Consider the following 15,133-nt stretch of genomic DNA (forward strand, 5'->3'; position numbering starts at 1 on the left):
TTTTGTATGTGCAGATGCAATTGCACCCATAGGGAAGGCAACAAAGTCCCCATAGGAAATCCATCTTGATGTACATGCATACATTTTTCTAGCTATTTTCTATGCCACGGATACTGCTGCCTCAGAGGTATGGTTTAATTTGTTCAACCAAATGGGTATATGCTGGTCGTTGTAATCGAAAACCAATATTTGTAACCAAACTTGTTGATGTCCCAACGTTCGGTGAATATGCTCCATAAACTTGCAATTGAGAGAAAAGTATGGAACATTTAAGCTAGTTTGGCAACCTCATTTCCTCAAAAGTTTCTAACTAATTTTTTTTGGCAAAATGAAAATCCTGATGTTACCAAACTACCGCTAAGGATTTGTTCGATTATTTCCATTACACATAGATGAGATTAGAAAAAAATAAGAAAAAGTTTATCTTACTTATGATTTAAACACACCCAATCTTACTCAATCAACATGAATTAAACCTAACAATCCCTAATATAGCATAAGATTCTGCATCGTGCTGTGCTGCTGGCCCTCTTGTGAGTTCGTTGAGTGCAGCGCTGTAGATTCCCCTCTCTGCCTGGGAGCTGGGATACTCGCAGTCGCAGCATGAAACAGGGCACGAAACACACCAGGCAGGCAGCTAGCCCCTACTCACCACTTCACCAGCCGAACTCCGGTTCTCCCACTCCATCGCTGCCCACACACACACAGATAGAGAGCATGAAAGCATCCAAAATGTATGAAATGATCAGGCGAACAGTTCCGCCAATATACGCTCTGTGCATCCACATGGTTTGCTAGAACTATATTTACACGTGGAGCACGCGAAGTCGTTTTACTAAATTTTAATATTGGGCACGAGCTTGAACGCACGAAGGCAGAGAGATTGCGACACCTATGGCTGACGGGTATTAAAACTTTTGTTTAGACCTATATATGTTGCACTCCATGAACTCGTTGCGCATTTCGTAGATAGTAAAACCAAAACGATTTACCGCTCTCTTACTGCATGTAGTAGTTGGTGTGTGCAACCACTTTCCTTTTTGGCATGATCATTGGTTGTCTAACACGTGCAGTAGTTTGTTATGACATAAACCACTTTCCTTTTTGGCATGGTTTCCACCGCCTTGTAGTAAGGAGCCTTCCTTACTAAACGCTTCGTCTATTCCGTCTTCATGGAACACATGTCACAGCTCACGATGCCACGTTCGCTAAATGAGATATTAACAGAGACGGAGGAGGACGCGAATTGTCGATAGTTCCTTGGTTGCGTTCAGCACCGTTGGATTTCTTGTAGAGTAAGGCCCTGTTTGGGAACAAAGTTTTTGAAAACTACAGTTTTTGAAATACTATACTATACTTTAGTTACGACAATACCGTAGTTTATAATACCGCAGTTTTGAAAACTGAGGTCCAGAGCTAAGTTTAGAATGCCTTAAAACAACTATAGTATTTGCAATACTTCAGTTTTGAAAACAGAGATTTTACCCAGCTTGCCAAACACCATTATGTATATAATACTGCAGTATTTGAGAATACTGCAGTATTCTTCTAAAACTGCAGAAAAACTTTGTTCCCAAACACTCCCCTAAGACAGTTTCTGGCTTGAACTAGCTCGGTCTGCATGGATGATCAGAAGTCAAAATTCGTGACCCGGAACCGCTCTTATTTTAAGGTGACATAAATAATAGAAGTGGTAATGTGCTCTAGATTTTAGACTACAAACTTTAAAAATCAAATCGTATCAGAATCGTGTTATATTCTTATTTATTTTTAAACTATAATTATTTAAGAGCACTAACTTTCTATAAAATGACATTTAAATCGTGATCCATTTACCCTTCTAGACATGGAGAGTTCATCCCCATTGCTGTTTTTACTTGACGCCAACGACGGTACTTCTCTTGACTCATAATCACCACTTCGAATCCTCTCCTGACCGACGTTTGCGGTCTTAACTTCGTGTTGACCTGATCAGATAAAAAAAAAACGCATGCCGTAGAAGTCAGATTAGTCCAAAAAACGTGAAGAGATGAAGAAAATTGAAGTTCCAATCCGGAGCCCGGAACGTGGTGTCGTCTTCGCAATCAAGAGAAGAAGACTCTTAGACAGGAATATATCGTGATAGCTACTTAGATGATGCACAGGTGGGGCCGTGGGCCATCACTGTCAGCCTATATTCATACTATATATATAGGGTGAAGGGCGCAATTTAAGACGGAACCGAAATGACACTTTGTCTCGCTGCTTGCTTAGCCCCCCCCCCCCCCCCCCACCCCCCCCCACACACACAGGCCAAGCTAAGAGTGTGTTTGGTTTGTAAGGACTAATTTTTAGTCCCTATATTTTATTACATTTTAGTTACAAAATTACTAAATATAGAAACTAAAACTCTATTTTAGTTTTTAAATTTGACAATTTATAGTCTAAAATGGAATAAAATAATGAGACTAAACTTTAGTCCCTATAAACCAAACAACCCCTAAGTACGTTGCGCGTTAGGTCGACGACCGCATCTCGTGAACGGCAGCTGAAAGAGAGCGGCGTTTAGAAAATCCTCCTCACCTGTACAAAACAGTGGCCAAAAAAATAAAAAAAATATACGAGCAGCACGAGCATTTGACCCATCTCTGTCCAACATATTGTGTGACGGTATGATTTGGTAGTACCTGTATGTAATACTAAGAGATAAAAAGCACGAGCAGTGAAAGATTTTATTTTTTATTAGTTTGTCTTCTTGAAAATTAAAATACGCCAAGAAATTATTTAGGGATTGGATGGCGTGAAGAATTTTGTGCGTGAGCTGCCTATATGACGATCCCGGCTCCGCCCCTCGTGTTTAGCAAAGTCGCATGGCGTCGTTTCTTTTAACGAGAAAGATCAGACAAACATGTCAGCTTCATTTGACTCGATCACCCAAACGAATCTGAAGAGCGAAGTTTAGTAAGAGAAACTTAAGAAGAAGAAGAAAAAACAGAACGGCGGAAGGCTACATATGCATATATATACAGTATATTATAGCTCACAAGTCACAAGTTTTGATAAACGACGGACAACGAAAAAAACACGGTATGATTAATATACACCAAGAATAACCATATCAGTTTGATTTGATTGGAAGGGACAAAGCAAATGTGATGATATATTTCGTTTGGCGGCACTGCTTATATATTTGTATTTTGGGCTTGGACAAATAGCACGCGAAACAAACCCGCTGCCGCTGTAGACAAAAAGAAGGCCCATGCATAGCTAGCTAACATACACGGAGTAGTAGTAAGCTGCATGAAACACTAGAGGACTAAAGCGCACAATAGTATATGCAGGCATGCATCTAATAAAATGGAGGAGCATGATGATTAGATTGAGATGTGAAAGGCGAACGCTTCGGCCGAACGGAATAATCGGCCCTGCAGCTGCAGCCCTCCTGCGCGCAAAGGCGCGGGTTAGGCCGTCGGCCGTGGAGGCAAAGAAAGCAACGCGCCAAAGACCGTTCTGTGTTTTTTTTTTGTTTTCTTTTTTTTTCCCGCCAGACAACCATTCAGCATCGGTGCTCTTCGACAGCAACTTCGTATCAGAAATCTCGTGTTTGCCTCAGGAGCAACGCCTACGCAAGGTAAACAACCAAAATGGCTAAAGCGCATCAGATGCGCGTACATTCTTCTGACAGCAAGAAGAGGGTGCGTTGTTGTCGACACCGATCGTCTCTTGTTGCTGCATTGGATGCCATTCAGCTGTGGTTCCAAGTAAATAGTATCCACTGATGTTGACCCAAAAAAGGATTGTTCCTTCGTGTGTGTTTTTACAGGAAAATAGAGGGAGGGGGGGGGGTGGGGGGGGGGGGTCCTTGGTGAATGCAAAGGGTTGTACCGCGTAGTGCACAGATAGAACCAGAAACAGAGATGGGCCCTCTGCTAGGATGATCCACCGTATCTGGGCTTTCTACGGTGGCCTTTTTCAGGTCTCACTGCAAACACCTGGTCAAGGCCTGGCCCATTCAGCCCATCGTGTACTTCTGTCCGTGCCTAGGCTCCGGAGCTGCCTTCATGCCGCCTGCTCGCCTAGTCCCGTGCGACGTGGTTGAACCACGCGGAGCGGGTCAGCCCAGCCCAGCCCAGGCCCCGCACAGGCGCGGCTGCCTGTTGACGTGACCACGCCCACGCTCGCTTTCTACCCGTCTCGTAGTAGAGGATAGCGCATCGGTCGGCCTTTTTATTAGAACCACTCCTATCTCCTACAGGAACGAAGAAACTGACCTCCAAACAAAGTTCTGCTTTTCGGCTTTTGATCACCCCCACCACCCAGTTTTTCTATGCTCGATGTTCGTTTTCATTGTGCCAGTTTTCCACGCCTCGCCACGCCTTTTGACAAGTCCACACACGGGACGGGGATTGGTGGGATGCCGATGGGCTGGCTCGACTTGGCTTGCCCCCATGCATGCAGATGCTTGACCTATTGAGTCCTGAGTGCTACTACTACGGTGTAGTACGGTTGGTGTGCTTAAGCATTGTCAAACGCTCGTAACAACCCAGCGCCGGCGGTTGATTGGTCACCAACCATCAAAGATGGCGGCAGCTAACCTTTGATTAGTTCGTCTCATTCCATCGATGCATGTCCACGACCGCGACCAAAGGGGAATGTGAATTTCTTTTGTCCTTTTGTCAATGCCCTCGACTAGCCTCCGGAGAACGTGTGCTCCCTCTATATCATTTTTTTATTTCAGTAAGCAAACTTTAATCAGGTATATACAGAAAAAGATTGATATCTACGGCATGCGAGTAGTATCGTTAGATATATTTTTAAAATTTATTTGTTTTTACAAAAAAAAATATAAGTATTTTGGAACTGGGGGTGTACCGTGTACCTACGTAACTGCTCCTGCTTTCATCATTGGATTCATGTCCCTTTTTGACATGCGTGGACGACATTCATTCAAACTGTGATTCGTAGTCGTTGGCGCGGAATCGTTTGTAAACGTTTTTCTTTATTAGACCTGTACATACATGGGGTATTTTTTTTATCACGTATCTGCCAGTTGACAACGACTGTTCACAAGGGAGGTACTAGTCCAGCGGCCGTCACACTCACATCATCCGCATTCGGCTGTGGCAGTGCATCAGCATGGCGAGCAGCAGACGCTCTTCGACAAACATCTCTTGCCACGAATCGTCCTCCTTGCCACGGAAACGGAAGTAGTGGATGGAGTAGCGTGGAACTTACGTCTCTGATCGGGAGTCGTTCGGTGCTCCCTGCTCCGTCTCCAACATCGATGTTCGTGCACGGACGCCCGCCGACACAATCAAGCATCTGGATCTGGTAGCCTGCAATCTGCATGCATGCGTGTCCCGCGGATGCTCGCCATCTTGGCCGCCCCCGACGACAAACTTCACTTCCCCCCGTTACCGCGACAAGGCGACAGCGAAGCCAGTGCCATCCATCCAACTCGATGCTACTACTAGTGAGTAGTGCTAGTGATGATGCCGTTACCGGCATGCTAGATCCTGTCACCATGCAGCATCAACCACAATGGAACTTAGGCTATCCGCACTCATGTAACCCTAAATTTCTACTCTAAAAGGAATATTTTATCCTGGTCAGCAAGATTCTCTACTCTATTCAACAATTCTCCGCGGTCACAATTACTCTATATATCTACTCTATACCAACTACCATATATTATATTATATTTTTCCCACACTATTCACAGCTCCACACTGCCACACTGCCACTGTGCCCGGCCCACTCCACCCAACAGGACTACGGTGAGGTGTATGGAGTGGACTCCACAAATGAGGTTTCTCTCACCTACTCTAACTTTAGCGTATGGCGTGAGGTGCATGGCTGCGATATTTTTTTACTGCACAACGAACTGGATACTTGTAGCGCAGTACATGGCTGCGGACAGCCTTACATCGGGAACACCGAGTATCGATATTGGAACTTGAATGGCGTCGGTAAGGCAGCCCTAATGATGATGCTGACCAACATGCACCATTTCAAGGATGGGCGAATTATTATTTTGGTTAGGGTGCAGATCGACGAGCTAGATTTCACAGTATGGTCACTGCTGGCCACTGGGTGAACAACTCCTGTAACTGATCCGGAAGACGATCAAGCACGGCGTCGGGAAGGTCATTTGGGGTTCGGTCTGGCTCGACCCGTTGACAGGTTGCAGAAGAAGGATGGTTGGAGAACCGCACCCCGTACCCGTAGCAACGCATCAACACAGACCTGCTTAATAAAGATCCGAAGTAGAGGGCGCCCACGGGGACCAAGAATCAGGAACCACGTACTACGTCACGTTCTCACAGATCCACCGCGATGCACAGGTCGCTAGCGCACCGAAACTTAACAGTGTCGGTGGCGCTGGCTGCAGCCTGCAGGGCAGCAGAGCAGAAACACATGCTGGGCCATTTGCCCACACAAGTCAGAACCCATATCCCACATTACACACAAGCGTGGACCCGACCCGACCCGACCTGCCCAAGTCGTACCAACCCACAGCTGCAAAGCAGCATGTGTTACACTGTACGGCGTCCACACCGATGACTCACCACCAGTTCACCAACCCTGTCTGTCTGTGCACGGTCGAGTGGGAAGACCGCCTATAAAATCTCGCGTCCGGCAGACCGCTCCGGTCGGGAGTCGGGACAAACCAACCAACCCAACGGCAAGTCTAGACACCGTACCAGCCCCAGGCGCGTGCAGTGCAGACTGCAGACTGCAGTAGGCCGGCCACCGCCATGTCTTCCAGCAAGGATGCGATCAGCGAGGTGGAGTCGGCGCAGCCGTCCCCGCGGCCGCCGCCCGTGTCGACGCCGCCGTCGCAGATACACTCCCCGGCGCCCGGGCGGTCGCCGCTGCACGCCATGGCGTCGCCGCTGCGCGCCGTGGCGTCGCCTCTGCGCGCCATGGCGACGCCGCTGGCCAGCCCCGTCAGGAAGGCGGTGGCGGGCGTCAGGGAATGCCTGGAGGAGGTCGGCCACATCACGCGCCTCGCCGACCCGCGGGACGCCTGGCTGCCCATCACCGAGTCCAGGAGCGGCAACGCCTACTACGCCGCGTTCCACAACCTCAGCTCCGGCATCGGCTTCCAGGCGCTCGTGCTCCCCACGGCCTTCGCATCGCTCGGATGGTGCGTGCCTTCATTCATGTTTGCTCGTTGGTTGCTGCTGGCTCAGATGGGATATGACGTGCTCTTGTTTCGTTTCCTTCTTTGCAGGACGTGGGCGATCATCTGCCTGACCCTGGCGTTCGGGTGGCAGCTCTACACGCTGTGGCTGCTCGTCAGGCTCCACGAGCCTGTCGCGGGCGCCACCCGCTACAGCCGATACATGCACCTCGCCACCACAGTTTTCGGTGCGTGCGTGCGTTTCCCTAAACCACGCCGATTCTTTCCTCTGTCTTTGCGTGCGCCAAAGCTTCATGCGTGTTTCCGCCGCCGCCTGACGACGCATGTAGTATGATGATGTGGCTCACACGCGTTTCCCCATTCAGGCGAGAGATGGGCCAAGATCCTGGCGCTGCTCCCGGTGATGTACCTGTCGGCGGGGATCTGCACGGCGCTCATCATCGTCGGCGGCGGCAGCATGAAGCTGCTGTTCGGCATCGCGTGCGGCGAGCCGTGCCCGGCGCGCCCGCCCACCACCGTGGAGTGGTACCTCGTCTTCGTCTGCGCGGCCGTGCTGCTGTCGCAGCTCCCCAACCTCAACTCCATCGCCGGCGTGTCCCTGGTGGGCGCGACCGCGGCCGTCGCCTACTGCACCATGATCTGGACCGTGTCCGTGGCCAAGGGCAGGGTGCCCGCCGTGTCCTACGACCCCGTCAAGGCCCCCAGCGACGTGGACGGCGCACTCGCCATTCTCAATGGCCTCGGAATCATTGCCTTCGCCTTCAGGGGCCACAATGTCGTGCTGGAGATCCAGGTCAGTCAAGATAATATCCGTCTTTCCGGGCGCACGATGGATGGGAAAAGGGGTGAAAAGGGTTAAAAGCAGGCGAACTGACGAGAGTGTGGTTGCTTTGCAGGGCACGATGCCGTCGACACTGAAACACCCATCTCATGTGCCCATGTGGAAGGGGGTTAAGGTAGCGTACGCCATCATCGCGCTCTGCTTGTACCCCGTCGCCATCGGTGGCTTCTGGGCTTACGGCAACCAGGTACGTGTACCACATATATACATACATACGCACGGGCTTCGGACGACGTCGAGAGTGACTGATGATTTGCGATGCACGCGCAGATACCTCCCAATGGCATCCTGAGCGCCCTGTACAAGTTCCACAGCCGCGACACGTCCAGGCTAGTGCTGGGGGTCACCACGACGCTGGTGATCGTCAACTGCCTCACCACGTTCCAGATCTACGCCATGCCGGTGTACGACAACATGGAGGCCGGGTACGTGCACAAGAAGAACCGCCCGTGCCCGTGGTGGATGCGCTCGGGCTTCCGCGCCTTCTTCGGCGCGGTCAACTTCCTCATCGCCGTCGCGCTGCCGTTCCTGTCGCAGCTCGCCGGCCTCCTCGGAGGGATCTCGCTGCCGGTCACCCTGGCCTACCCGTGCTTCATGTGGGTGGCCATCAAGAAGCCGCGGAAGGGCACCGCCACGTGGAACGTCAACTGGGCGCTGGGAATCCTCGGCATGAGCATAAGCCTTGTCCTCATAGTCGGAAACCTGTGGGGCCTTGTGGAGAAAGGCTTGCGGGTCAAGTTCTTTAAGCCTGCCGATTCCCAGTGAAAAAAAGGATGCAGATTTGTCAATCGGTTAGATTTGTAATGCCATGCTTTTATATATGTTGATTTCTTCGCCAGGAACGTATAATGTCCTCCTGCACCTTGACAATTTGCAAGAAAGCAAAGTCCAGTTAAGGTACTCGTGGTCGTTCCTCGTGCCATTGTGCCTTTTGCTCATTTTTTTTCTTTATTTATGCGCTTTATATACATTTCGTTGTCTTAGGGTCTGTTTGGTTGGACTGTGGCTGTGAAAAAAGTTGCTGTGGGCTGTGAGCTGTGGAAAAAGCAGCTGTAGGCTGTAAGCTGTTAAAAAGCTAAAAATCGTTTGGTGGAAACCACTAAAAGTCGTAAAAAATTCTTCGATATATGTTTTCACAGTTCCATCCGAAAAGTCACTAAAAGCAGGTCTAGGGGTGCTTTCAGATTTGCACTACGAGAAAGTCGACTTTTAGAAAAAGCTGCTTTCTGGATCCACCCCTTTGGTTGGCTTTTGGCTTTTAGGGAAGCAAAAGCCAAAGTCAAAAGTCAAACCAAACACACCCTTATTCTGTCCCATTTCTCTTCACCTCTTGAGACAGGAACATGGTCAAGTAAAAGTGGAACAAAAGCATCGATTTCTATTGCTAATTTAGACATGACCTAGTAACTATTATGTTTCACAAAAACAAACTGTTCATATTCAGTCAAATTCTATCAAAATGTGCATGACTAGAAATATAAACACGAGCGAAGGTTCTCATAAAAGTGTCTACAATACAACAGTCCACTTAAACTCGTACCGCGAAAGGCAACACTAGCAGCAACTTCTTTCAAATATATAGAGTTCGATTCCATTGTGTTTCCTTGTGGCGATCATACACCCCGCTTTTTTAATTAACTGTGCTCAATGTGCCATTACCTGGAACTTTTGTAATTTCGTTGCTTATTAGTGCAAAATTCGGTGGTGACTCTAAACTGGTGTCACATTCGGATTTAATGGCAGATCGAGATGCATCTTAAGTGTATTCTAGAATTAAATCTCACACATGTAATGACTCATGGTACATAAATCAATACCACATCTTTATTATATAATATAAGTTCTATACAAAATAGCTAAATAAAATACATCGTATGACCAACGATCCTCTATCAGTATAATTGACTATAAGACGATGACCTAGACCTCTCCGAATTCATCGAAGCATCCTTCATGTTCCACCAGTGGTACATGTTCTTCACGTCGTGTGATTATAGCAAGAGTGAGCTTACGTACGTTCATCACTTAGCAAGTGTGGAGAATAATCACTACAAAAAATTTATCCTTTTATGACAAAATACCTAATGACAAGGTCAGTTATCGTCATATAATATCACATAATATGATAGAATTTTTTGAGTCGTCATAATTTCATGAGGCCATGAAGATTTTATGACAGTAGTGTTTTTGTTGTCACATAAGGGTACAAAGATTCGTCATATATTGTCAGGCGCCAGGAGTTTGTAGACGGTTTTACTTTTATGACGCTTAGATGTGCCTTTATGTGATGATTTGGCGGCGTCACTTTATGTTTTTTTCCAAAAAAGGACCGTACCCCTTTCTGTTGGCTGCATTCACTTTCCCATCTCCCGCCCAAGATGGCCAAAATTCCCCTCCTACCTTATCCTCTCGGCTGCCCACCACCGCAGACAAGTCCAGTCCTCTCCCTCCCCTTAACCTAGCGCCGCCACTCGCACCCACCACGCCGCCGCACCGCCGCTGGTGAACGGATCCGTCCATCCCGTACACCGCCCATCTCGGCACCGCTGTTCCAGTACCCGGCGCCGCGGGCCGCGTCGGGCGTCGTCGTGTGCAAGAAGTGCCTGCAGATGGGCGCCGGCGCCGGGCGCATCGGCGGCTGGGTGGATGTCACACCCGGTTTTAAGGAACAAAGCCGGGTGCATCTCATACATGCGCCAAAGAAGACAACATATATAATAACAGAGTGTATAGAGATAAATGTCATAAAACATCAGAGTATTTATTACATAGCGGAAGACTTAATACAAAATAAAAGAATAAACATAAAACGAACTAAGGATCGTCGACGCTAATGTCAACTGAGAAACACCACCTAGATCAGATCATACTCCTCGCCTTGTGGCTTCTCCTGAACCACCTGCTCTTCTCCTGTGGGGGGGTGTGAGACAGCAAGAGTGAGCTCACATACGTTCATAGCTCAACAAGTCATGGGAATAATGTGGCATGAACTCACCAAAGGTAGGAGTTCATGAAGTGTAAGGCTGATCAATGAAATAAAGGCTGAAGCTGAGCATTGCTTTTATAAGTTGGTCAAAATTTTATTAGCAGTTACTAAGTGAAAGTAAATACCAAACCATAGTAATAATAAGTAGAAGTAATAATAAAATAATCCCAGATGCAATGAAATGACAAATTAAGTTTAAGTTCCATAAGTTAATCATGTGAGTGTCTGAGCCGCTCATGACCGTGAGCACGGCTAGTATACCAGTTTTACACTCTGCAGAGGTTGCACATCTTTACCCACAAGTCGTGTTACTCATTTGCCACGGAGTTGATCAGACCCCATACACCTCTACCAAGGAAGCGAGGCAGGGTACCACTACGAGGCCTTTACAAAGTTCCACTAGCTTCAAACTACCCGCTACAGTTTATAGGAAGCTCCAGTGCAGGAATCCCTCGCCTGACCGCCATCGCAGCAAAATCAACCCAAGGACCTCCCTACACTGACCACTCCCCTACTGCCCTTGCCCCTTTCGGATAAGGTAGCCATCCACTAGCTTTCCTAGTTAATTAGCCAAGGGCGTCCCATTAAACCCTTGTGGTAGCACTGTTTTCCCGGGTGGTTCTCCATGTTCCCATTAACATAATGATCTTATCATGAACAGTAAAGAATAAACAGATAATAAAAAGTGTAATCATGAGTAGTAAATATCTCTATACCCAAATCCACATAAAGCAATAACATGGACTACCCAAAAGTTTAGTAGTAAAACCAGTGGTGAAACAAGGTATAAAGATAGTCAAATCTAGGGTATCCTATTGGGTCCCATCAAAATTAACCTATGCAGATCATTATGAATAATAAGAACATGAATGGGTAAAAGAGGTGATCAAGGGCACAACTTGCCTTCAATGAGCTCCTGCTCAGCTACTTCTACTTGCTGAACCTCAGAATCCACAGTGGCTTGCTCGTCTACTCGCATCAACACAATACATACATAGTACAACAAAAATTAACATTGCACCAAACATATAAATAAAATACACAGTAATAAACTAGACATTAAAATAAGATCACAGGAACTGGAATCAGTAAATTTGGAGTTGTAGATTTCAAGTTATGAATCTCCTAAGGTTTAATGTGATTGAAATAGGATTAGATGAGAAATTGATTTTCTAACTGTGTTCATGATAAAACAGAGATACTAAATGATAGAGAATCTTATTACAAAATTTTAGAAATTGGAATGGCTCAATTTGGATTTAAAATGAATTAGATATGAATTTTCCAAGTTCTAGCAATTGTTTTTGTATTAAAATTATATTTACTAATTCATTTACTTATTTTAAATACGCTCTGGACTGGGCGTCAATTTCTGGTAAACGTAGGGGCTCTGGCGTAAAATATACTATGACTCAGTCAACAACAGGGAAGGACTGCAGGCTGTTTCCTGTAAACCCTAGGGGTTCTTTAGCAAGATTGACTCGGCTAAAGGGTATGCACGGATCTTGATCGTCCGATAAAAAATGGACAGCCATGATTAGAATTGAGCAGCGGTGAACCGGTACGCGCCAGGGGCCATCAGATCCGATCTCGACGTCCCGTATTTTTAAGTCACTCGACCGACTATAAACCGTCCAAATTCGGATCTACGCACCCGATTGACCACTCCGAAACGTTACTCAGGATATAATCTCAGCCGTTGGCCGCCAGATCAACGGCTGGCGGCACTGCCTCACCGACCCTACTCAAATCACGGCGGCGCCCAGGTGCCCCTGTGGTGAAGGACGCCAGCGAGCCCCAATCCGGTGCCAACACGGACCAATGCGTCAATGGACGGTGCTAATCGAAATTGAAGGTGCGGCGGACACAAGGAAGGATTCTGCACTGGTAATGGTGAAGCAGAGGGGGTCCGACCATGGGGAACCGTGGTCCGCGGCAGGCTCGGTGTTCCGGTGAGCACTTACCGACCCACAGGCCCGCAATTCGTTGTCGCTCGAGGTGCTACGCAATACACAGAGGGAAAACAAGGACTCGATGACGATCCTCACCTTGATTTGCGCGGGCAGCAGCTTCGTCCACGGAGCGAGGCGATGCGTGGCGGCGCGGCTAGGAGTTCGCACAGTGCCGGACTCAATATGCGAAATTGGTGCTGGCCGAAGCTCGCCCGAGCTCCGACGAGGCCCTCGCTGGTCGATGAGAAGCAGTAGGCTGGGATAGAGGCGACCGATTCGTGCTTGGGCGAGACCTCTCGGTCATCTGCGCGCGAATTTAGACAAGCTGGAGAACGGCGACGGCGCACCTAGGGGAGCTGTGGAGAAGGCGTAGAGGGCACCCATTTATTTCCCCCGGATCCGGCACGGGATGGGAGGGGTTCGCCCATGCCTCCCCGACAATGGCGGCAAGCGCTGCGCAGTTTGTTACAGCGGGGAGAGCGCAGGAAGACAGAGTCACGCGCGGTGGAAAGGAGTTGTGGGGCCCCACCAGGCAGCCGCAGAGAGAAGGAGGGAGATGCGGTTCCACTGACCAGACTGGTCCACATGTCGGCGCCGCAGATAGATAGTGGGCTGTGCGGATCAAAGAGAAGTCGGGCCGAATTGATGGTTTTGGGCCCAACAGTGGAATTTCTCTTTTCTTTTTTATATTTTCATTTTAATACTATGTCTCCTTTTTATTTTGAATCCCAAATTTGAATTTGAGACCTTGTATGATTTTCACCTTTGAGTAAATGTACAAATTTAAACTCTAGTGTAGGAATAATATATTTTTATTCACTTATTTTTATCCACATAGTATTTATTCCCTTCTCCTTCCTAAATTCTAGGATTTCTTTTAGATTCTAAATTCTCTTTTAGCCTTTAATATACTCCCTGTCACATTATTTTTATATCATCACAAAATGCATACAAAAATATAAACCCAGCATGATGCATAATCTATTTGAGTGTTCTTTCGTTAATTATTTATTTGTGGAAGTGGGGTGTTCCCATGAAATGATAGGCATAGATGACACACATGTATAAAAAGAATATAATTTCTCCTTTTAGATTTTCTTACAAAGTTGGTATTACAAATCCTACCCCCCTTAACAAGAATCTCGTCCTCGAGATTTAGGAAGGACTATGGAAAAGATGGGGAAAATCTATGCGAAGCTCTTCTTCTCTCTCCCAAGTGGCTTCATCTTCACCATGGTGACTCCATTGTACTTTGCACATCTTTATCACCTTATTTCTTGTAACTCGAGTCAAAGTGTCCAAAATCTTGATGGGATACTCTACATAAGTCAGATCATCTTGAACACTCAGATCTTTCATTGGTAGTTGCTCCTCAGGTACCCTGAGGCACTTCTTTAGTTGGGATACATGGAATACATCATGTACATCTGATAGATGATCGGGTAACTCCAGTTGATATGCAACTTCTCCCACTCGCTTTAAGATCAAGAAGGGTCCAATGAAGCGAGGGGACAACTTTCCTTTAACTTTAAATCTCCTCATACCTCGGATCGGTGACACCTTCAGATACACGTGATCACCCTCTTTAAACTCCAGTAGTCTTCTCCTATTATCAGCATAGCTCTTTTGCCTGGATTGTGCAATTCTCAAATTTTCTCTTATCATTCGCACTTGTTCTTCTGCCTCTTGAATAAGTTCAGGCCCAAAGAACTGTCTTTCTCCAGTCTGATCCCAATATAGTGGTGTCCTGCACTTTCTGCCATATAGAGCCTCAAATGGTGACATCTTCAAACTGGCCTGATAGCTATTATTATAAGAAAACTCAGCATATGGTAAACTCTTATCCCAACTTCCACCATGCTTGAGGGCACAAGCTCTTAACATATCTTCTAGCACTTGATTAGTCCTCTCTGTCTGTCCATCAGTCTGGGGATGGTAGGCTGAACTGAAATTCAACTTTGTATCCAAGCTCTCATGCAACTTCTTCCAAAACCGAGAAGTAAACTGTGATCCTCGATCAGACACGATCTTCTTAGGCACTCCATGTAGACAAACTATCCGAGTCATATACAATTCTGCTAGCTTGGCTCTCGTATAATTAGTCCTCACTGGTATGAAATGAGCTACTTTTGTCAATCTGTCCACAATTACCCAAATAGAGTCATATCCTGCTGGAGTGTGGGGTAGTCCAACAATGAAATCCATACCAATTTCTTCCCATTTCCACT

The 15,133-nt window shown here is 47.1% G+C and overlaps 1 protein-coding gene across 1 annotated transcript; it reads left to right on the forward strand.

Moving 5' to 3' along the window:
* The first annotated feature begins 6,618 nt into the window (after window positions 1–6,618).
* LOC103646078 (lysine histidine transporter-like 8) lies at window positions 6,619–8,950 on the forward strand. Its single transcript, XM_008670803.3, has 5 exons — window positions 6,619–7,129; window positions 7,217–7,353; window positions 7,492–7,919; window positions 8,023–8,154; window positions 8,238–8,950. The coding sequence occupies exons 1-5, from the start codon at window positions 6,738–6,740 to the stop codon at window positions 8,730–8,732; spliced, it is 1,584 nt and encodes a 527-aa protein (XP_008669025.1). The 5' UTR covers window positions 6,619–6,737; the 3' UTR covers window positions 8,733–8,950.
* Window positions 8,951–15,133: the final 6,183 nt, after the last annotated feature.

This window comes from Zea mays, chromosome 2, assembly GCF_902167145.1.
Source record: "Zea mays cultivar B73 chromosome 2, Zm-B73-REFERENCE-NAM-5.0, whole genome shotgun sequence".
Taxonomy (NCBI): Eukaryota; Viridiplantae; Streptophyta; class Magnoliopsida; order Poales; family Poaceae; genus Zea; species Zea mays.

Excerpts from the sequence above, each read along its gene's own strand:
- LOC103646078 (XM_008670803.3), top strand. The coding sequence starts at position 6,738 with ATGTCTTCCAGCAAGGATGCGATCAGCGAGGTGGAGTCGGCGCAGCCG. Across the intron at positions 7,920-8,022 it reads ATGTCGTGCTGGAGATCCAG|GGCACGATGCCGTCGACACT; the intron begins GTCAGTCAAGAT and ends GTTGCTTTGCAG. Across the intron at positions 8,155-8,237 it reads TCTGGGCTTACGGCAACCAG|ATACCTCCCAATGGCATCCT; the intron begins GTACGTGTACCA and ends ATGCACGCGCAG.